This window comes from Oratosquilla oratoria, chromosome 41, assembly GCF_046742065.1.
Source record: "Oratosquilla oratoria isolate Oo_2021 chromosome 41, ASM4674206v1, whole genome shotgun sequence".
NCBI classification, from domain to species: domain Eukaryota; kingdom Metazoa; phylum Arthropoda; class Malacostraca; order Stomatopoda; family Squillidae; genus Oratosquilla; species Oratosquilla oratoria.
In genome coordinates, this window is record NC_134817.1 from 38,844,201 (window position 1) to 38,868,876 (window position 24,676).

The following is a 24,676-nucleotide window of genomic DNA, read 5'->3' on the forward strand; positions in this document are numbered from 1 at the left end:
TGACTCCCTTTCTGAAATTGATCAATTGAGGGGGAAGTTCATGGAGGTGTCGGGACTTAACTTCACCGTAGAGCACAGTGAAGGGGGTTCCCTCCCCTTCCTGGACGTCCTACTCAAGCAGACTAATTGTCCTTCTTTTTCTTATAGTGTCTACGTCAAAGAAACCAATCCCGGACTGTGCATGAATGGAGAGAGCGAGTGTCCTCAGAGGTACAAAGACGCCACCATTAGCGCCTTTTTCAGAAGAGCCCTCAGCCACTGTTCTTCTTGGAGTGACACTCAAAAAGAGTTTGATCGGGTCCACCAACTCCTTATCAACAATGGTTACACGAATCACGAGGTCCAAGCCAATCTTCGCAGAGTGATCGACAATTGGTATAAACAAACACGACCGACTACAGTAGGACACGAAGGGACCGCAATTAAGGTGTTCTACAAAGCTTGCATGTCTACCAAATACAAGGAGGATGAAAAGATTATAAAGAACATAATCTATAGAAATGTTGTCCCCAAAAAAGAAAGTGATAAATTGTCCTTCACAATCTTTTACAAAAGTAGAAAGACCTCTTCTCTACTTTTAAGGAACAAACCCGCTCCAGAACCCCAGGAGGTTCGTCAATCCCACGTAGTATATAAATACACATGCCCAGAGGAGGACTGCACGCCCCTTTCTGTCTACGTGGGAAGGACGACCACCACATTATCTAGAAGAATCACCATGCACTTGCAACACGGAGGACCCAAGCAACACCACTGGACCCAGCATCGACGCCACCTCGATAGGGAGACTATGGTAAAAAACACCGAAGTTGTGGCAAAAGAAGAGGACCCTCAGCGCTTGGCTATCTTGGAAGCCATATGGATAAAGGAGCTGCAACCTGCCATTAATAGGCAGGTAAATGATTTCGCCCTCCTCCCTAGCATGAAACCTGTTCGGAGGAGCCAGATGGACAATCCCAAGACATCGGGCTCTCCTTCCCAGAGGCTCCCCATTCCCCGCGAAAGGGAAGAACTTCCTACCATACGTCGTTCCCAAAGACTGAGAAGCAGATTGGCGCCGAACCCGGGAGTGACCTCCCCGAGTACCATTTCCAACAACTTGTGATCTCTCCCAGTGTTTGTGGTCCTGCGTGTGACTTCCCCCAGTTGCAACACGGTGACTTCTCCCCGTGCTTCCCATTTCATTTAAAATATGCTCCCTTTCCCTTTCTTTTCACTTCAACTGAGGATGCAGAAAGATCTGCGAAACGTCTTGATAACTATTTTGTTGTGCTTGTATTTTGTTTTTTGCTGTATTTCTTGTATTGTGTTTATTGTGTACTATACTTTTGTGTCTATTATAACTTTTGTGTTTCCTATGAATTTTGGAAATCTGATTTACTCCCTTTCCCCCTACCAAAAATCTACTTTTCGCAAGCTTGAGAGCTCACGGAAAAAACTAATCAATAATTCTTTTGCTGTCGTTTTTAACAGAATATGCCTCAGAGAGAATCTCCTGCCACGCTTCACCAATATATATATATATATATATATATATATATATATATATATATATATATATATATATATATATATATATATATATATGTATATATATATATAATTAGATTCTTGTGGAAGGGGAGAAATCAAACAATGTTGTGTTAGAGCTCAGTTGAATAGTAGGTTAACGTTAGCCTGAATAAACAAATACGCCATTGGGCTGAAGGGGTAGAATGCAATAAAAAGTTGTCTCACACAAATTATGTATTTTATTAACTCATCGTTGACATATCTGTATTGGTGTTTTACTTTTCTCTTTATGTGATTTATAATTATCATATGATTTCCACATATACACATGTGATCGTTTGTGTTAGATTTACCAAAACAAAAGTACAAACATCGAAGCGAAGTAGTGTTTTGTAAATAGTCAGGAAATAGGCGTGGATGGTGTTTATTATAAATGTTTTATCAAGGGTACGGGATGGCATTTGCAGAAAGTTTTGATGATATTTGTTCGTTAGACCACAATCTAAATGCTATGAAAATACATGCAGCTTAAATTCAAGTGTACAATAGAATGAATTCGAAAACCTCGATGGTTTTAAGGTTCTATAGACTCAAATATGACCAGTCCAACTATGAACAGTTGACAGTGATTGACATCAGTGCCCAAGGCACTTTCTGGCAACAAAACATACATCATTAAGAAGAGTGAGATAAACAGAAGAAAAAATACAATATGACAGTATGTTTCCAAGAATCATAACACAAGTCATATCCTGGCGAACTGTGTTCACTCTTTCAGTTATTGCACTTGTTCTTCAGGTTTGTATAATGTTACAAAGTTGACAGGGATTGAAGTTGGTGTAGAGGGAACTTAAGAGTCATGTATGGGCATTTATTCTTGATGGGACAAAAATATTGGGATCCATTTGTCAAACAAGATGTGCTTCATCAGCCACTCCCCCCAACCCTCTTTGGCTACACAAAATAGATAAATTTCTGTGAACATTTAAACAGAACCCCCCATCATATGTAGTGTTCAAACAACTTTGGAAAATTATATTTAATTTGGAAGTAATGATATGTGTTGATATTAACAATTATTTGCATGTAGGTAATTATACTTCCAATTTTGGTGTATGCTCCAAACAAAAATTGGTCATAGTGTATATATAATCAGGATTATGGTATTTGCCATTTGGGAGGGGTTTAGTAAAAATCACAATGACAGTATGTATGAGAGAAAGATTTTGGATGAAGTCATACAAAAAAAGGAGAGCTGTAAGTAGATAGCAGAAAAGAGGAATAAATTGGTAGAATAAAGGGGATCAGCAGTCCTCTGCAAGTGGGCGTTAATTCCCAAAACATAAGAATGCTGTGTGACTCTTATTCTTAAGGTTGTCACTAAAGTCTGTAAAGTAATTGCTGTGTATAATGCATGGAGTTAGTATCAAACTAAGATTTTATTTTACTAGAATGGGTTGATTATCAAGATTTGTTTTATTTTTTCTTTGCAGTTGGTCAATCAGGTTTTAACATGGCAAATTGAATTAAGAATTGAAAGGATGAAGGAAGAAGTGGAAGAAAAAAGAACAACAAGTCAACACAAAGTGTCACACTCAAAGAAAAAAGATTTTTATTTAGGACAAAAGGTATGTAGTATGATATAGTGTTATTGCTTTCTTACCATCTTATAGGTGCTTTTATTAATTTGCAACTTGCAAAATATTAGGTTGATTTTAATAGGGAGAGACCAGTGATGAGTATATTCATGAGATGATCTTGCAAGATCTTCAAAACCAATCAACTTCTTCATTTCTGTCAGGAGGAGCAACCCTTCAGGACTGACATTTGGTTTTCAGACTAGGTCCAAGAGCTTTCATCAATAACTTCATAGTTCCTCCTTCTGTAATCACAAGGAGAGCTTACAAATAGTGTCTGTTCACTCTACTACTACAACATAGCAGCAGTCCCATAGTAATGGAACACAATGTCCAAAGTTTCTTCCCAAAAAGATCAGTGTGAGGGTTCATCTGCTGTGGGGCTTTGAATATCTAGTCAGCAAAACTTGAGTCAAAACTTATTATTAGTTTAAAATTACTGTTGGTTATGCTGAACTTCAAGTGATGGTCCTGCAAAAGAAATGTCAGAGTGAAGAGTCTTTTTCCATGTTGCTTATCTTCAAAACCCTGAGTGGCTGATGCTTGGTCTCCAGACTGGGTCCAGGATCTCTTTCTATCAGCTTTGACTACATATTGTCCAACTTTGCACTCACAAGTGACAAGTAGTGACTGCTCTCTTCCTGTTACTACAAACCAGTAGAAACATTTCCACACTTATGCAACACAAACATACATACATATATCAAAGGCTTTTTCCTCCTTATAAGGAAGGTAGCCAAAAAACAAGGCATAAAAACCACTCCCACCCATTCTATCCCTAACATACTCCACTCCCCTCCACCCTCTTATCTTGACACCTCCTGGATGACGGGTCATCCCTGTATCTCACCCACTGCCCTGGGTCAGAAGCAGTCGCAAGACACAGCAAGGCTGCTTCATTAAATTGGAGACCTCCCTCCTCCATCTCCTCATGCAGAAAAGGAGAAGACGGGGAGATATACCTTTAGGCTGTGTCAATTTATTTGTCACACATACTCCCTCACCCCCCATTCCCCACCCATTCCACTTCATGCATCACATTATCCATATAGAACCATTCTCCATTCACCCCTATCTTCTGTCCTCTCCCATCCTTCCTCAACAGACATTCCCCTCTTTCCCAATGCCCCTTTTACCTTATCCATCCATCTCATCCTAGGTCGACCTCTTAGTTCACTCCTTCCACCTCTGCCTTCCACACCTCTTTTACTAGTCTTTCTTCACTCATTCTTTCCATGTGTCCAAAACATCCCAATACTCTTTCATCAACCCTATCTCCCAACTCCCTTTCCACCCCTGTTCTCCTCCTCACCTCTTCATTTCTCACTCTATCCAGCCTAGTAACCCCTATCATACTTCTCAGGCACCTCATCTTAAACACATTCAAACTCCTCTCTTCCTCTCTAATGTTCCATGTTTATTCTTCATACAGTGCTGTTGGCACAATCACTCCTTCATACAATCTCCTCTTAGCATCCATTACCAAATGTCTACTTCTCATTACACTTTATAATCCCCCAAGGCATTTACTCATTTCTCTCAATCTACATTCTACCTCCACCTCCACTCCTCCCTTTCCTGCCACATTTGCACCCAAGTATCTAAAACTGTCCACTTCCCCCAGTCTCTCCCCTTAATACTCACTTCCAGTCTGCTGCCACTTTCTCCCCATGTACATCTCATCACCTTACATTTACCCACATATAGCTTCAACCTCCTTCTTTTGCACACCTTCCCAAACTCTGTCACTAACTTCCTCAATCCCTCCTCTGATCCTGCTACAAGTACAGTGTCATCCGCAAACAACAGCTGGTTTATCTCCCACTTTTCTTCATTTTCTTTAACCATCTCCAATCCCTGACCCACTACCCTTGCATTTACCTCTTGCACCATCCCATCCATGTATAAATTGAAGAGTAAGGGTGACATAACACATCCCTGACAAAGTTCCACTCAAACCACGCATTCTCTCCATTTCTAAACCTAACACAAGCTCTACTACTCTCATAAAAACTCGACTGCTCTTAACAACATTCCTCCTATATCTGCAATACCTCCCATAGTGCCTTCCTGTCTACCCTGTCATAAGCCTTTTCTACATCCATAAAAGCCCAAAAAACACCTTTTCCTATAGCTTTCTCACATATCTGTCTTACCACAATGCAAAGAAGAACTAACAGACAAAATACACATCATAATAAATAGCTCACTCAAAGAAGGAAAGATACCTAATGACTGGAAAAATGCCAACATTGCACCAATATATAAAGGAGGAAACAAGAAAGAACCCACCAACTATAGGCCGGTATCACTAACAAGCACTATAGCCAAAATTTGTGAGAAAATCATCAAGAATAGATGGGTAAAACATCTGGAAGACAACAACATATTAAACCCAAGACAATTCAGGTTCAGACAAGGAAGATCATGCACCACAAACTTAATATTCTTTTACTCAAGGCTAATAGACATAGTGCAAGAAAGAAATGGATGGGCTGATTGTGCATTCCTAGACTTGCAAAAAGCCTTTGACAAAGTACCACACAGAAAATTACTAAAAAAAACTGGAACACATAGGAGGAATACAAGGGAACCTACTAAAATGGATGGAGGACTTCCTGACTGGTAGAAAGATGAGAGAAGTGCTCAGAGAAAAATATTGAGATTGGAAAGAGGTGATCAGTGGAGTACCGCAAGGATCTGTATTGGCACCAATAATGTTTGCTATCTATGTGAATGACATAGACGAGGACGTGAACTGTTACATGAGCTTCTTTGTTGACTACGCCAAACTGTTAAGGAAAGTAGAAACTGATAAGGACTGTGAAGCACTGCAAGAAGACCTAAATAGGGTATGGAACTGGAGTCAGAAATGGGAAGTGGACTTTAATACTAAGAAGTGTAGCATAATTGAGTTTGGAAAAAGCAAAAACAGAATATTAGGAAAATATACAATTGGAACCAAGGAAGTAAAGAAAGTAGGATCCGAAAAAGATTTGGGAGTAATCATCACGAATGACTTGTCCTATGATAAACAGATTAACAAAATTGTCGGAGAGACTTACAACTTGCTAAGATCAATAAAAGTGGCATTTGCATACTTGGACGAAGACATGATAAAAAAAATATTGGTTACATTGATAAGGCCTAGACTAGAGTATGCGGTGACATTGTGGTCCCCCAGTACCAAAAAGAATATAAAGAAAATAGAAAGAATCCAAAGAGCAGCTACAAAAATGGCACCTGCACTTGCAAACCTATCATACGAGGAGAGATTGGCTAAACTGGAGTTACCGACACTGGAGCAAAGAAGAGAGAGAGGTGACCTACTGACCATCTACAGAATCATGAAAGGCACAGAGATACTTGATAGAGAGGACTTACTTAACTGGGACAAGAGAAACACAAGAGGACATGGAAAGAAAATAAAAAAACATAGCTATAGAAGAGAACTGAAGAAAAACAGTTTTCCACATAGAGTTTTGGACACTTGGAACAAACTGGATAATGAAATAGTATGCGCAAAAACCATTCATGAGTTTAAAAGCAAACTAGACACTGCGAGATACAATGGCGGGACACCACGAGCATAGCTCCCCTTCCCGCAAAATACAACTAGGTATATACAAAAATCTGATTTATGCAATCCCTACCTGTCCTAAACCCACAGTGTTCCTCACCAATTACTCCCTCTGTTTCTCTCCTAATCCTTTCAATCAAGACCCTCCCATAAGCCTTCCCAACTACACTTAACAAGCTAATCCCTCTGAAATTACTACACTCACACTTGTCCCCTTTTCCCTTGTAAAGTGGAACTATACAGGCACTCCTCCAGTCCTCCAGCACTCTACCCTCTCTTAAACAAATATTAAATAACCTCACCAGCCAGTCCACCATCACTGTACCTCCTTTTTTTAGACCTTCTGCATGGCATCCATCCAACCCGGGTGCCTTACCTGCTCTCATCATCTTAACAGCTGCCTTCACCTCATCTTACCTTATTTCTCCTCCATTTTCCTTACTCATCACTGTCATTTTCTTAGCTTTTCCCACTGCAGCTACCATTCCCTCCCTATTCTTCTTCACATTTAGCAACTCCCTAAAATACTTTGCCCATCTTCCTCTTACTGCCTTCTCTTCCATTATTATCTCTCCACCTGTACCTGTACCTTTTCTTCTCCAATTGATTTGCTTGCTCTTCCTCAATTGATTTCTTTCTAAAACATTTTTTTATTACTTTCAAAATTTTCTGTCATACTCTTACCCCAGTTCATATCTGCTCTCCTCTTTGCCTCTCAACTTACCTTCCACTAAAAATTATCTGATATTCCCCCACTCTCTCCCCTTAGAACATGTACATCCTTAATTCTTCCTACTATACTCCTGGTTACCACTATATATTCCATTAATGCTCTACCACCCTTCCATCCACCACCCTCTCCCATGTATACTTATGCTTGACTTTCTTCCTAAACACTGTATTTGCTATCATCAACTCTCTTTCAAGACACATCTCCACCATCAACTCTCCACTATGATTTTTCCCTGGAACTCCACACTTCCCAACCGCTCCGTCTATATGTTCATTTCCTACCCTAGCCTTAAGGTCTCCCAATACCACTACATTGACATTTCTAATTCTTCTATGCACTCATTTAAATCCATCCAAAAAGCTTCCCTGTCCTCTACACTCTTCTCACTACCAGGCCCATATGCACTTACAAAAACCCACATCTCCCTTCCCAGTTTCACCTTCATCCACATTAACTTTGAAGAAACCTCCTTCCACTCCACTACATGCTTACCTATCTCTTCACTTACTAATATAGCTACTCCTTTTCTCCCTCATCCTCTCTTCACTCCTGAGAACCTCCCAACTACACTACCAAACTCACATTCACCCCTCCCTCTCCACTTAGTTTCACTCAGTGCCAATGCATCCATCTTTCTTCTCACAAACAGTACATTATTTCTTCCCAAAGATATCTAAGGATAACCCTAAGAAACTGTAGTTATACCCAGATTTAATGTTGTGCTTTAGTGTGGTTTTATATTATTAGACACATGTCATACATTTTGAATGTGGAAAAGATTTTACATGAATAATGAGGATTGAAAGACTATTCTTACATTTTCTCCATAGTTTTCAGACGATCACGCTTCCATATTAAGTCGCATTGCTCGTTTAAGTGTCCTAGACAGCTCAGGGGAGTTTCGTGTTGCTTCTAATGTTGTTCAAGGAAAACTTATGGAAAAAGAAGGTGAACAAGAAGAAGAAGAGGAAGTGAAAGATAGGTCTACAGTCAAGCTTGAAGAAGTAACCCTGGTCACACAGTGTTCACTTTCAAAACTGCATTATATTCCTCAGCTTACCAAAGTGTGGCAAGTAAGATAATGGATATTTATGTATGCCTATAAATATTAATAGGCCACCCCTGAGAGGGGGAAAGGGCCTTTTGGTATATGTATGTATGAATGTATACATCTTATCCAGTGTTAGTTCATGTAGAAAGATCTATTATTTAGTTCTAGCTAGTACTGGACTGAGCAAAAAAGTAATTAAGTTGACTTGGTGGATTGGAATCAAAACTAAATGAAAATGATTAGGAATTGTTTCCAGTTTAAATTATGGACATATATTTTAAATTATGGGGTACCTTTATTTAATATTTTGCAGAAAATTTATGCAAACTGAACTTAACTTTATGTGCAGAAAATTGAAAAATACATACATACATATACCAAGGCTTTTTCCCCCTTCCAAGGGAGGTAGCCAAAAAGGGAAAGGCATAAAAACACTCCCACCCATTTCATCCCTAAATACACTCCACACCCCTCCCACCCTTCCTCTCATCTGAGCACCTCCTGGATGACGGGTCATCCCTGCACCCTGCCCACCGCCCTGGGTCAGAAGCAGTATCTCAAGAGTATTGAGTGATTGTGTTTCTGTCTCTTTCTCTTCCACTCTTTCTATCTTTTTTGTCTAACAAATTTATTTGATATAGAATTATTGATAAATGTGTGTTGTCTCTATTGATTATAATTTCACTATAGTCTTTTTTTTTCTAGGGTCCAGTTTCTGTTGCAGTTTTTGTCTTAAGCAATGAAGTGCCTGCTAGTGTTCAAGCCTTCTTGCAGTTGCAGAAATGTTTCTCAGCTGTTCGAGAGAATGTGACATTCAGTCTTGTGTTTCCTCTTAATTCTCCGACATCTCCGCATGTGGTCCCAACAGCTGGTACTGTGCCATGCCACCTCATTCTTGGAAGTGAAGATCAGAACAGTTACAATTTCCACGGCATCCAGTATCCAAATAATTTATTAAGGAACACAGCAATCAAAGTTGTGAGGTCACAGTTTATGTTGGTTCTAGATGTGGACATGCAACCTAATGAAAATCTTCACCATGCTTTTCTTAATTATGCAAAACATAATGATTTATATAAAAAAGCAACAACAGAGCATAAAATGGTTTGGGTAGTCCCATCTTATGAAGTGAAAGAAGAAATGGATGTTCCTCGGAATAAAGAAAGTCTTCTGGAACTTTTAGAGTCTGGAGATGCACGTCCATTCTATCAGGAAATGTGCTGGAAATGTCAGGTAAAGGTGTTGATTTCTGTATTGGTAAAGTTGTATTGTAGTGTTTGTGATATGTCTTGTTTGTATGATATATGGGTTTATATGATACATAATTCATACATATCTACACATATCAGAAGACTTTTTTCCCCTTTGATGGTGGGATGGTTGAGCTGAATCATAAACTCTCTCTCTCTCTCTCTCTCTCTCTCTCTCTCTCTCTCTCTCTCTCTCTCTCTCTCAATACTTAAGAAAATAAAAAGTAATATTTTTTCACAAATAATTTTCAGAAATACACTGACTACACTGCATGGGAGAAAGCAACTGTAGTGGACAGCAGTAAAGTTAGACCTCTTTATGAGGTGTTGTGGAGGGATCCTTGGGAACCCTTCTACATTGCTCCAACTGATATCCCGCATTATGATGAGCGGTTTCGTCAGTATGGTTTTAATAGAATCAGCCAGGTGAGTCAAAAAGACATTGAAAAATGTAGTGATAGACTTGATTTAATATCATTAACTACCTCTTTCAAAGATGGAGTTATTGTAACAAGTAGGATTCAAACAATCTCTGACCATTGAGTATGGTTTTAATAGAATCAGCCAGGTGAGTCAAAAAGACATTGAAAAATGTAGTGATAGACTTGATTTAATATCATGAACTACCTCTTTCAAAGATGGAGTTATTGTAACAAGTAGGATTCAAACAATCTCTGACCATTGAGTACAGAGTAAAACAGAAATGATTTTCTTGTCATGTTGAATGAAAAGCTTTTGTCTGAAGTAATAAAGGGATTTATTTATTTGTCTATCTACTTATTATCATTTTTAGGTTCAGTTTCTCCCTTCCATACAAGGAAGGGAGAAGGCAGGAGATAGGGCTGAGTGGAGAGTGACTGTGTATAGATGATACTGTTATGCAAGGAAGGGAGGGGCAAGGGATTGGGGGGTAAGGGGTGCTTATGTGTGAATGATATTTTGATGCAGCCTGAAGGGATGTCTCCCCATCTTCTCTTTTATTCTGCATGAGGGGATGGACAGTTAAGTGAAGCACCTTTGCTATGGTTGTAATGTGTCTTGCTACATTGCCTCTAACCCAGGGCAGTGGGCGGGATACAGGGATGACCCTTCATCTTTGAGGAGCTAAGATGAGAGGGAAGAAAGGGTGGTGGATGGGAGTGGAATGGATGGGAGTAGGTATGTGCCTTTGATTTGGCTACCTCCCTTATAAGGGGAAAAAAGCTGTTTGTATATAGATAGATAGGTTCAGTTTTTGTATTTAAGATGAAAGCTATACGGAGTACTTATAGAATCACATTCTTGTTGGACTGGTATTGAAAAAATATGTTCAGTGGAACCTCAGATAATGAACCTAATCTGTTCCATAACTATGTTCTTAAACTGAAACATAAGTGAACCAAAATAATTCCAGCAAATGTGCCAAAGCAGTATTAGAGAATTAAAAAAAAAAAATAAGTTTGTTAAATGGGGCATTTATTATCTGAGGTTCAATTATATTTGAAATTTACAATAAATTCTTTGATTTGATATCTATGATTTGAAATGCACAGTTGAATTACCCAATGCATGGGTGTTTATGGCATGGACATGTACCTTGGTGCCAGCTTCCTAAATCAAAAAATCTGTTGAAGGATTTTATATCATGTGTTGTCCTGATGGCCAACCCATGAACCTCAGCCTGTTTCATTAATGTTGTCAATCGAATTTGTGGTTGTCCTGAGATCACAGAAGAAAACATGATGGACATGGTGAACAGCTGCACCATTACTTTTGATCTCTGTTGGGTGAAGTCATAGAGGGAGATGTGTCAATGGATGGTGGGAGTGACAGACAAGCTGACAGTGAAAGGGTGATTTTGGGTTGAGGTCCAGAACCAAATTGTGTTTTTCTTGTTGATTTAGTTATTTGTGTGGCATGGTTTCCTGTGTCACAGGTGTGGTTCAGAACTAATAAACTGTGCATCAGGTGACTTGACTTATCTTGATTGTGGATCTCTGCCCCATGCCTACCCAACTCCCCCTATACACACACACACATGTTGGTTGGGGTGGCAGCGAAGTCTGGACTCCGGTAAAATCTTCAAAATTACAAGGATCTGAACGACAAGGAAGTACCTGTGTTGTATTAATAGGGAAAGGGAAAGCTTGTGGTGTAGTGAGAAGGTGAAGAAAAAGGAGAAGGGGAGGGATTACTGAGGAAAATGGAAGGAATTGAGGAAGGGGATGAACGGGCCCCGCATCTCAGGAGAAGCATAAACAAACGGGGGGCAGAACACACAGACGAACAACAAGGAAGCAGAGGTGTCAAGAGCAGAAATATAGATAATAGCAGCTCAGTGGAAAGAGAAGATAACTGCTTTTATGGATTTAATGAGGGAGAAGGTGACAACCTCCCCCAACTAGTAAATCTAGAGGAGAAAGTAAAAAAAAATGAACGAAGAATGGGAGGTTAGGTTTGTCCAATTAACTCTAGTTGCCGAGAAAGTTGATAAACTGGAAGAACTAAGGAGAGAGAATCAAAATCTAATTAAAGAAATAGAAGAATTAAAAAGACAGTTAAGAGAAGTAAAGGAAAAGAATGAGGAATTAAACAGGAATAATAAAGAAAATAAAGAGTCCATAGCAAAAGAGGTAAGTGGTTGGAAAAAAGTACAAGAGAACAATAAAATGGAATTTAGAGGTATAATGGAACAGCAGATGAATGAACAAACTATGGACACAGTTATTAAAGTGATGAGGGAGAAGGAGAATATAGTAAGAGGCTTTGCGGATAAAAAGAAATGTATAATTGTATTAGGGATGGAAGAGAAGTATAATCAAAATAGGACTACAAGAATGAAGGAGGAAAAGGAAAAAGTAAATAATATATTAGAAGTAGTTCAAGAAGATTAACCAGAAATAGTGAAACAAATAGAATAAATGTATAGGCTTGGAAATACAATACAGATAAGACCAGACCAATTAAGGTTAAATTCAGGTCACAAACAACAGCAGAGAATATCTTAGCAAAAACAGGGAAACTTTTTATCCATACCTTTTTATATTGCTCACTGTCTGCTAGACAGTGAGCAATATAAAAAGGTATGGATAAAAAGAGAAATAAATAAAGAGGAAAGAGAGGATGAGAAAACAAAAAGACTAGAAGCTAAAGAAAAAAAACGAGAAAAGAACAGTCAGAAAAAGAGAAATTCTATTGGAGAGTAGTGAATATGAAAGTGAGGAAATGGTTCATGGCAGAGGAAAACAGAAGGGAAACGGAAAACACAATGGAAATAGTAGAAAATTAAAAGTGTCTTACACAAATATAGATGGCTTAATAACAGGCTTGAATGAGCTGAATGATAATCTGAAGGAAAAAGAACCGGACATAATGGGAATTGTAGAGACAAAATTGAAAGGTCCACTACCACCCAACAGTGTAGGACTTGGTGCATATAATTATTGGATTAGAAACAGAGAGGTAAAACAAGGGGGTGGAGTTATGTTCCTGACTAAGAAGGATATAAATGTGAGGAATGTCACATATGGAAACAATAGAGATGATTATGATGGAAATAGAGGACAGGGACAAGAAGAGCAGGAAGTTTGTAGTAAATTATGTGCCTCCTAAAACGGCCTCATAGGAAGAGAGAGAACACAAAAGTATGTTATAAGACACAAGGATAACACTAAATAAGATAATGAAAGATGGAGGAAGAATAGTTATAATGGGTGACTTTAATTGTAAAGAAATCTGCTGGGAAGAGATGACAGTGAAGGGTGGAGACGACCTATGGGGAAATGTACTACTTGATATGATTATAGAACATACAATGACGCAATGGATTCAAGAGAATACTAGATATAGAAATGAGGAAGAACCATCGAGACTGGACCTAATAATCACATCAGAACATGAAATAGTAGACAAGATTGAATATAAGACACCAATAAGTAAAAGTGACCACATATTGGTTGAACTGGAACTAAATGAGGAAAAATACATGAAAAAAAATGAACAATATAGAAAGGGAAGATTGATGTATGATTGATTTTTTTTTTTTTTTTTTTTTTTTTTTTTTTTTTTTTTTTTTTTTTTTTTTTTTTTTTTTTTTTTTTTTTTTTATAAAATAAGAGAATTCTTTCAAAAAGCAGACTGGGAAAGAATACACAAGGAGGAAACAACAGTAGAAGAGAAATGGAATACTTTGACAAAAAGTGGAAAAGTATGTCTCAAGACAAAAGCAAGAAAAATAATATGTAAAGTGCTGGTACAACTAAAGATGTAGGGAGTTAAACGATAGAAGAGATAAAGTTTGGATGAAATGGAAAAAAGACAAAAAAACAGAAAAATGGAAAATATATACTAGTTATAGAAATAAATATGTACAAGTGTGCAGAGAAGAAAAGAGAAAATACGAAAAAGATGTCATAGAAAAATGCAAAGATCAACCAAAACTATTTCACAGATTTGTAAACAAAAAACTGAAAAACAAACAAGAATTAGAGAAACTATGACAAGGAGTTGAATACACAGAGGAAATAGAAATGGCAGAAATTATGAACAAGCATTTTAAATCGGTGTTTACAAGGGAGAACATGCAACCTAGAGATATCGAATGGGAGGAGAAAGTCCCCCCTATGAAAGAGATAGAAGTATCAAGGAATGAAATAATGAATCACTTGAGTAATCTTGATGTCAGAAAATCGCATGGACCAGATGAAATAGCAAACTGGATTTTGAGAGAATGCAGGAATGAACTAACAGACAAAATACATAGTCTAATAAGCAGCTCATTGAAAGAAGGAAAAGTTCCAAAAAATTGGAAAAGAGCAATTATAGTACTGTACCAATATATAAAGGGGGAAACAATGAAGACCCTACTAACTATAGACCAGTCTCTATCAAGTACAATAGCAAAAATTTGTGAAAGAATGATCAAAAGTAGATGAGTAAGGCATTTGAAAAAACAATGTACTAAATCCAAGGCAATTTGGATTCAGACAAGGATGATCATGTGTCACAAACTTAAGGTGTTTCTATTCAAGACTAATAGATGTAATAATACAAGAAAGAGATAGATGGGCTGATTGTGCATTTCTAGACCTGAAATTTTGCTTTTGATAAGGTGCCACATAAGAAGTTGCTTAAGAAATTAGAAACTGCAGGAGGAATACAGGACAAACTGCTGAAGTGGATGGAAGACTTCTTGCATGAAAGAAAAATGAGAGTAGTGATAAGAGACAAACACTAATTGGGATGAAGTGGTAAGTGGTGTTCCACAAGGAACAGTTCTGGCCCCAATAATGTTTGCTATATATATTAATGATATGGATAAAGGAATTGAAAGATATATGAGATTCTTTGCGGATGATGCAAAATTGTTGAAAAAAGTGAACACTGAAGAAGATTGTGAGTCGCTACAGAATGATATCAATAAAGTATGAGAATGGAGTAGGAAGTGGGAGATGGAATTCAATATTAAGAAGTGTAGTATAATGGAATTTGGAAGAAGCAAAAAAAGAATAGTGGGATCATATAAATTGGGAGAAGAAATAAAAAAAGTAGAAAATAAGAGGGACCTGGGAGTCATTATTATGAATAATATGTCACCTGAGAAACATATAAACAAGATTTTTGGAGAAACTTATAATTTAATAAGAACAATCAAAGTAGCATTTACATACCTGGTTGAAGAAATGGTGAAGAAAATAATAGTCACTTTGATAAGACCAAGATTGGAGTATGCAGTAACGACGCGGTCACCAAGTACAAAAAAATGTATAACAAAACTTGAGAGAATACAAAGAACAATTACAAAATTGGCACCAACACTCTCAGAACTATCATATGAAGAGAGACTAGCAAAACTTGAACTACAGACACTAGAGCAAAGAAGAGAGAGAGGAGACTTGATAACTATTTATAGAATCATGAAAGGCATAGAAACTATTGATAGAGAGGATCTAATAAAATGGGATGATAGAAATACAAGAGGACGCGGAAAGAAAATCAAGAAAGACAGTTATAGAAGAGACCTGAAAAAGAACAGCTTTCCCCACAGAGTAATAGACATTTGGAACAAGTTAGATGAGAAAGTGGTGTGTGGAAAAACAATACATGAACTTAAAAACAGTCTAGATAAAATGAGATATGAAGACGGGACACCACGAGCATAGCTCCCCTTCCTGTAAAATACAACTAGGTAAATACACACATTTTAAGAAAAAACTTGATGCTGAAAGATATGAAGATGGGTCACTACGAGCATAGCTCCCTTCCTGTATAATACATCTAGGTAAATACAACTAGGTGAATACACAAAAGATAGAAGAGATAGAGTTTGGAGAAAAGAAAAAAACAACTGGAAAATGGCAAATATATATAAACTATAGAAATGAGTATGTAAAAGTGCGAAGAGAGGAAAAAAGGAATTATGAAAAAGACATGATAGAAAAATGCAAAGAGTAACCCAAACTATTCTATAGATATGTGAATGGTAAACTTAAAAAAAATAAACAGTGAAGAGTGAAACTATGCCAAGGAAATACAGAATACACAGAAGATCTAGGAATGGCTGAAGTCATGAATAATCACTTGAAGTCAGTTTTCACTAGAAAGTACAGTATTGGGATGAAGGAAGCAAAGTGCAATCTCTTCCCATTAGTGAGATAACAATAACACAAAATAAATAATGGAGCAATTATCAAACCTTGATGTTAGGAAATTGAATGGCTTGGATGGAATTGCAAATTGGATACTAAAAGAATGCAAAGAAGAACTAATGGACAAAATATATAACATAATAAGTTGCTCACTTAAAGAAGGAAAAATACCAAAAGACTGGAAAAATGCCAACATTGTACCAATATATAAAGGAGGAAACAAGGAAGAACCAACTAATTATAGACTGGTCTCACTAACAAGCACTGTAGCCAAAATTTGTGAGAAAATTATCAAGAATAGATGGGTAAAACACCTGGAAGAAAATGATATGATAAGTCCAAGACAATTTGGGTTCAGACAGGGAAGACCGTGTACAACAAATTTAATCTGTTTTTACTGAAGACTAATAAATATAATACAAGAAAAGGATGGATGGGCTGATTGTGCTTTCTTGGACTTAAAAAAAGCTTTCAACTAGGTACCACACAATCATTAAAAAAACTGGAAAATATAGGAGGGATACAAGGCAACCTGCTAAACTGGATGGAGGACTTCCTGAATGGTAGAAAGATGAGAGTAGTACTCAGAGAAAAAGATTCAGGTTGGAAGGAGGTGATTAGTGGAGCTCTGCAAGGATCTGTATTGACTCTAATAAAATTTGCTATTTATGTGAATGACATGGATGATGATGTGGAATGTTACATGAGCTTCTTTGCAGATGATGCTAAATTGTTGAGGAAAGTAAAAACCGAAACAGATTGCTATTCACTACAGGAATACCTGAACAAGGTTTGGAAGTGGAGTCACAAATGGGAAGTGGACTTCAACATTAAGAAATGTAGCATAATGGAGTTTGGAAAAAGTAAAAATAGAATGACAGGACAAAATAAAATTGAAACTAAGGAGGTAAAGAAAGTGGGATCTGAAAAAGATCTGGGAGTAATCATCTCAAATGACTTGTCCTCTGATAAACAAATAAACAAAATTGTCAAAGAATCCTAAAATTTGCTAAGATCAGTAAAAGTGGCATTTACATATTTGGATGAATAAATGATTAAAAAAATATTAGTCACACTAATAAGGCCTAGACTGGAATATGCGGCGACATTATGGTCACCCAGTACCAAAAAGAATATAAAGAAAATTGAAAGAATCCAGAGAGCAACCACAAAAATGGCTCCAGCACTTTCAAACTTGTCATATGAAGACTAGCTAGATTAGAGTTACCGACTTTGGAGCAAAGAAGAGAGAGAGGCAACTTACTGACCATCTGTAGAATCATGAAGGGCACAGAAATACTCAATAGAGAGGTTTTGTTAAATTGGGACAAGAGAAACACAAGAGGACATGGAAAGAAACTAAAAAAAATACAGTTATAGAAAAGATCTGAAGAACAGTTTTCCACACAGAGTGGTGGACACTTGGAACAAACTGGACAAAACAGTAGTGTTTGCAAAAACCATTCATGAATTTAAGAGTAAACTAGACATTGCAAGATACAAAAGCGGGACACCATGAGCGTAGCTCCCCTTCCCGTAAAATACAACTAGGTAAATACAACTAGGTAGGTAAATACACACTCTCTCTCTCTTTTTCTGTCTCTCTCTCTCTCTCTCTCTCTCTCTCTCTCTCTCTCTGTATTTACCTAGTTTTATTTTATGGGAAGAGATATGCTCATAGTGACCCACTTTTGTATCTTTCCATATCCAGTTTGTTCTTAAAGTCATGTGTAGTTTTAACACTCACTGTTTCCTCATTCAGTTTGTTCCAAATATCTATCACTCTATGTGGGAAGCTATTCTTTTTCAGATCTCTTCTGTAATTGTCCTTCTTAAGTTTCTTCTCGTGTCCTCTTGAATTTCTTCTGTCCCTTTTTAGTAAGTCATCTCTCAAGAATTTCCATCCCTTTCATAATTCTGTAGATGGTTATCAAATCACCTCTTTCTCTTCTTTGTTCCAGGGTTGGTAAATTTAGTTTATCCAATCATTGTTCATATGTCAAATTGGAGAGTGTTGACGCCATCTTAGTCGATGCTCTTTGAATTCTTACTAGTTTATTTTATTTTTTTTAGAACTAGGTGTCCATAGTGTCAAAGCATATTCTAATTTTGATCTTATCAGTGTAACTAGTTTTTCTTTACCATTTCTTCATCCATGTAGTCAAAGGCTACTTTCATTTATCTTAAGTTGAAAGTTTCTCCAACTAATTTGTTGACGTGTTTGTCTGGTATCATGTCATTTGAGATAGTATTTACCTAGTTGTAGGGAGGAGAGCTATGCTCGTAGTGACCCACTGTTGTATCTTTCCTCATCCAGTTTTTTCTTAAAGTCATGTATAGTTTTAGCACTCGCTGTTTCCTCTTTCAGTTTGTTCCAGATATCTATTACTCTGTGTGGAAAGCTGTTCTTTTTCAGATCTCCTCTGTAACTGTCTTCAGTTTCTTCTCATGTCCTCTTGTATTTCTTCTGTCCCATTTTAGTAGGTCATCCCTATCAAGAATTTCCATACCTTTCATAATTCTGTGAATGGTTATCAAGTCACCTCTTTCTCTTCTTTGTTCTTGGGTTGGTAAATATAGTTTGTCCAATCTTTGTTAGTATGTCAAACTGCAAAGTGTTGGTGCCATCTTTGTTGTTGCTCTTTGAATTCTTTCTAGTTTCTTTATGGTTTTTTTTTGGTACTAGGTGTCCATTGTGATGCTGTGTATTCCAATTTTGGTCTTATCAGTGTAACTAGTATTTTCTTTACCATTTCTTCATTCATGAAGGCAAAGGCCACTTTCATTGATCTTAATAAGTTAAAAGTATCTCCGACTAATTTGTCGACATGTTTGTGTGGTGTCATATTTAACATAGTTACTCCCAGGTCCCTTTCTGAGTTTTTTTTTTTTTAACTTCCTTTGTACCAATTTTATATTGACCTGAGATTTTATTTTTGCTTTTTCCAAATTCCATTATATTACATTTCTTAATGCTGTGTTAAGTTCATATCACTCCTCTGACTCCATTTCCAGACTTTGTCCAGGTTTTCTTGAAAAGATTTGCAATCTTCCTATGTACTTACTCTCTTTAATAGTTTTGCATCATCTGCAAAGAAGTTCATATAACATTCCATGCCTTCATCCATGTAATTTATATAAATAGCAAACATTATTGGAGCCAATACAGAGCCTTGGGGGACTCTGCTTATCATATCTTTCCAATTTGAGTTCTTGTCTCTAAGTACCACCCTCATTTTTCTTCCGTTCAAGAAATCTTTCATCCATTCCAATAATTTTCCTTGTATTCCACCTATTGTTTCAATTTTTCTTAGTAGCTTTTTGTGTGGTACTTTGTCAGAAGCCTTTTGTAAGTCCAAGAAAGCACAGTCTGCCCATCTGTCTATTGTATTATTTCTATTAATCTTGAATAAAAGCATACTAAGTTTGTAGTACATGATTTTCCACTTCTAAATCCAAATTGTTTAGGATTTAGTATTTTGTTCTCTTCCAAGTGTTTAATCCATTTATTTTTTATAATTTTTTTTGCATATTTTTACAATTATGCTTGAAAGGGATACTGGTCTATAGTTTGTTGGATTTTGTCTCCTTTATATATTGGTACAATATTTGCATTTTTCCAATCCTGTGATACACTTCCTTCTTTGAGTAAGATGTCAATTATCTTGTGTATTTTGTCTGTAAGTTCATCTATACATTCTTTCAGTATCCAGTTTGCTATTCCATTGGGCCCATATGACTTTCTGATGTCAAGGTTCTTTATTTGGTCCCTTATTTTTTTTGTGTCACTGTTATTTCTTTCCTTTTAGGGGATCCTTCTCTCTGTCCTTCATCCCAAATTTGTGAGCTTTCAATTGTAAATATAGACTTAAAATGCCTGGTCATTACTTCAGCCATTTCTACATCTTCTATATACTCTTTATTTCCTTTGCACAGTTGCACTATTTCATGTTTGTCTTTTAGTTTGTCATCTACATATCTGTAAAATAGTTTAGGTTGGTCTTTGCATTTGTCTATTGTATCTTTTTCGTAGTTTCTTTTTTCCACTCTATGTATATCTACATTTTCATTTCTCAGTTTGATGTATGTTTGCCATTCAGTACTCTTTTTTTTTCATCTTTTCCAGGCTTTGTTTCTTCTATGCTTCACTACACTTTTTATTATACCAACTCTTTATGTAAACCATTTTTTCTTTATTTTTAGGTGCATGTTTATCTCTTCCCTCCTTGTATTTTTCTTTAAATATGTTCCACTTCTCTTCCATCTTTGTTTCATCATTTGAAAATTTTTCTCAGTTAGCATTTTGATTTTTTTTTTCTCAATTTTACAGTCAGTTTTGTTGTACATTAATCCTCCTTCTCTATGTTTCCCATTTCTTCTCACATCATTTTGTTCCTTTGGTTCAAACTCTATTAGTATGTGGTCACTCTTCCCAATTGGTGTCTTATAATTAATTTTGTTCATGATTTCAGACTCAGAAGTGAATACCAAGTCTAATCTCGATGGTTCTTCATTGTTTCTATATCTAGTGTTTTCCTTAACCCATTGAGTCAATGTATAATCAGTGGTCAAATCCAGTAGAATGTTGCCCCAGAGTTCCTCTCCACCTTTTATTGTCAATTCTTCCCAATTTATTTCATTTGTGTTAAAGTCACCCATAATTACTATGTTTCCTTCATCTATCAGTATCTCAGATAATTTATTCTTTGTGTCTTCCAGTAATTTTGAGTGATTGCTGTCAGACCAAGCCTTTGTTTTTGGGGGCACATATACTGGTGTAAACTTTCTGCTTTTCATACTGCTATTTTCAACTTTAATTGTGATAATTTCCACATTTTCTTTACCTTCTGTTATCTTTATCACATTTAAGCCCTTTCAAGTCAATAAAATGACTCCTCCTGTTTATCCATTCTGTTTTTTGACCAATGGTTGTATAAACCTTGTCCCACCATGCTTAATTGTATAGAACTTTTCAATTTTGTCTCCACAATTCCCATTATGTCTGGTTTCTCTGTTAGCAAATAGTCGTTTAATTCATTTATTCCAGAAATTATACCGTCCATGTTTGTGTATGCCACTTTTAATTTTTTCTTTTCTTCTCTTTTGATTTATGTTTCCATTTTCCTGATGTACCATTTTTTTAGTGTCAGATCTAGCACTCTCCAAAAAAACTTTTTTTTTTTTTTTCAGTTTCCGATTTTCTCTCGTTTTTTTCCTTAGCTTCATTTCTTAGTGCCCTATCTTTCTCTATTTCTTCATTGTTCATTTCCTTTTTTATCCACACATTTTTATATTTTTCACTGTTTGCTAGTTTTGCCGCTTTTGATAGTATCTCTTCAGCTATCATTTGAGTCCTTAGTTTGATTTTCATTGGCCTATAGTTTTTTCTTTAGAGTATGTACCCATCCTATGCATGTTGTCAATTTCCTTCTCCAACTCTTGACCCTCATCCTGAACTGCTTTCAGTATTTCCTTCGCTATTTCTTTTTCTTTTTCTCTTTGGTATTTGTGTACATTATGTTTTTCTTTGATACCAGAAACCACAATGCATTTCTTTTTGTCCGCTGTGTCTCTCACCCAGTTTTCCTTTTCTTTTATTACCTTAATCACTGTTTCCTTTGCATTCTCTTCTACCTGCTGTTGTACTATTTCTATGGAAGAGATATTTTTATTTTCATGTTCCAGTTTCCATTTTTTTTTTTTTTTTCCAATAATATCTGTCTCTTTGATTCTCCCATCTTTTCAGTCACTGCTTGTAATTGTTCTTTGACCTCTTTAGTTCTTCATTCTTGTTTCTATCCTCGTTTTCCTTTTTTCATTTTCTCTTTTAATCATACCTAGTTCACTTTTCAGATCATTTAATTCTCTGATTATTTCGTTGTTAGTTTGCGTAAGTTTGACATCTCTAATTGCAAAGCTCTGTGGTCTATTTTTAAATCAATTGATTCATCTACCACGTCATTGATGTCTTGATTCCTTAATTCTACTATTTTTTTTAGTTAGGTTTTGATTCTCCTTCTTTAGTTCTTCCAGCTTATCAACTCTTTCAGTAATTAACTTTATTTTTTTAAACTTAGCTTCCCAATTTTCATTCATTTCTTTTAGTTTCTCCTCTAGATTTACTAGTCGGGGGAGGTTGTCATGTCCTCTGTCATCCATGGAAATAGTTATCTTCACCTTCCATTGCACTGCTTTTATCTATATTTCTAATTTTTACATCTTTACTTATCACGTCGACTTCACTGCTATCATCTGGCGGTCTCTTGTTTACATACCGTCTGAGTTCCTGGGCCCTATCTTCCCCTTCCTCATTTCCTTCCATTTTCCTCAGTAATCCCTCCCCTTCTCCTTTTTCTTCACCTTCCCACTACACCACGAGCTTTCCCCTTCCCTATTAATACAACACAGGTACTTCCTTGTCATTGTGATCCTCGAAATTTGGAGTTATCACCGAGTCCAGACTTCGCTGCCACTATGACCGACGTGTGTGTGCGTGTGTGTTGGTTATCACCAATAAAATACTAATATGAAAAAAATCATAATGTCTGTTACTATATAGCTAGAGTAGCATATTGTACATACATATACCAAGGGCTTTTTCTCCCTTACAAGGGAGGTAGCCTAAGTCAAAAGGCATAAATTTATACCCACCCATTTCATCCCCACATACTCCACTCCTATTCACCAGTCCTCCCTCCCTCTTTTCTTGGCTCCTCCTGGATGACTAGTCATCCCTGCATCTCGCCCACTGCCCTGGGTCATATTGTAATCACATATTTTATTTACTTTACAGGTTTGTGAACTTCATGTGTCAGGATATGGGTTTCAGGTACTAGATTCTGCATTTGTTGTTCACACAGGATTCAAGACTGCCAATACCTTTCACAGCACCAAAGACTCGGAACAAGAAAGGAATCGAATTCTCTTTCGACAATTTAAAGCAGATTTGAAGGACAAATACCCAGAGTCGTCTCGAAGATGTTACTGATTGCTTGTGTTGTAATTGGTAATAAAACTATGCATGCACTAACTTGTAAAACACAAAGTGAAACTACACATAAACTTTGTTATAGTATGATTTAGGTATTCATATGATATGGATCTGAGTATATAAGGAATATTACTTGTCATAGGGTTTTTATTGTTTCTAAGTAATTTTTATTTCTCTGGATCTATGAAGATACATAAATTAGTTGTTTTCAATATTAGGAAGGTGATAACATAAAACTCAGTATGTATATTCTTGCATGAATATATTGTTAGTTTTAAAGTTTTATATCATAGAAGTTACAAAAAATGCAGTATTTTATGATAAAGTATTGGTGTAATAACACTATAATGACATCTTGATTTTGAACATAATTTTTTTTAAATTCATTTATTTACTTGTATTTTTTTTTTGGGGGGGGGGCAGGGTGTATGAATTCAATGCTCTCCATATTTTCCCATTCTAAATGACAGTGGTCTTAACTGTCCTACCTCGTAAGTCTCGAACATGCTCTATCTGTGATCTCATCCTCTCCAACTGTGTTCAGGCAGATTTGCAAACAATGCAGACATGGTTATGGAAGTTCTGGTCATGTATTCAGATTTATAGTGTTTGGAGTCGAGTTATAATTTTAATGGTTGATTAGGTACACCCTAGTAGATTTGAATTCTGGCACGTGGAGTACACAGAAGAAAGTGTGAATGCTCATGTATATGCAATCATATATTTATAGTAAAATCCTTAACCTGACATTTATTTTCCTGGTACCTCCCATGACCAATAAATTCTTAATTCTATTTAACCTATGATCTGACATGAATAGTATCTATTGCAGTTAATCAGTGAATATGAATTAGAAAATAAAGACCAGCATCAGTGATTAGTTCAAAGTGTAAGGAAGAAGGAAAAGTACCAAAAGACTTGAAGAAAACCAAAGTGGTGGTCATGTACAGGAAGGAGACAGGAAGAAATTAAAGTGCAGAGGAATAAGTCTTCTAAGTATTCTTGGAAATATATATATATATATATGTATATATATATATATATATATATATATATATATATATATATACATTAGTGAATTTAGGGAGCAGGTTTTCTGGAATGCATTTTCCATTAAGTAACACATCATACTTGGCATTAGTGATCTTTTCTACACTTTCCATCATTCTTCCTATTTTCAACTCTGTAGGAGGAAGGGAAAGTACTATATTACCAAATGAATCCAAGATAAGAGGGAAGGAGAGAGGTAAATGGGAGTGGAGTATGTGGGGATGGACTGGGTGGAGGTGGATTTTA

General features: G+C 36.5%; 1 protein-coding gene across 2 annotated transcripts; it reads left to right on the top strand.

Annotated features, from left to right (window-relative positions):
- The first annotated feature begins 1,871 nt into the window (after positions 1-1,871).
- LOC143021246 (beta-1,4-glucuronyltransferase 1-like) lies at positions 1,872-24,127 on the top strand. Of its 2 annotated transcripts, none has more exons than XM_076178642.1 (6): positions 1,872-2,310; positions 3,006-3,140; positions 8,293-8,535; positions 9,219-9,746; positions 10,016-10,189; positions 23,183-24,127. In XM_076178642.1, exons 1-6 carry the CDS (start codon positions 2,233-2,235, stop codon positions 23,375-23,377), a joined length of 1,353 nt encoding a protein of 450 aa, XP_076034757.1. In that variant the 5' UTR covers positions 1,872-2,232; the 3' UTR covers positions 23,378-24,127. The 2 variants fall into 2 exon arrangements, with proteins under 2 accessions (XP_076034757.1, XP_076034758.1); XM_076178643.1 differs by having other exon boundaries at positions 1,872-2,230.
- The last annotated feature ends 549 nt before the right edge of the window (positions 24,128-24,676 follow it).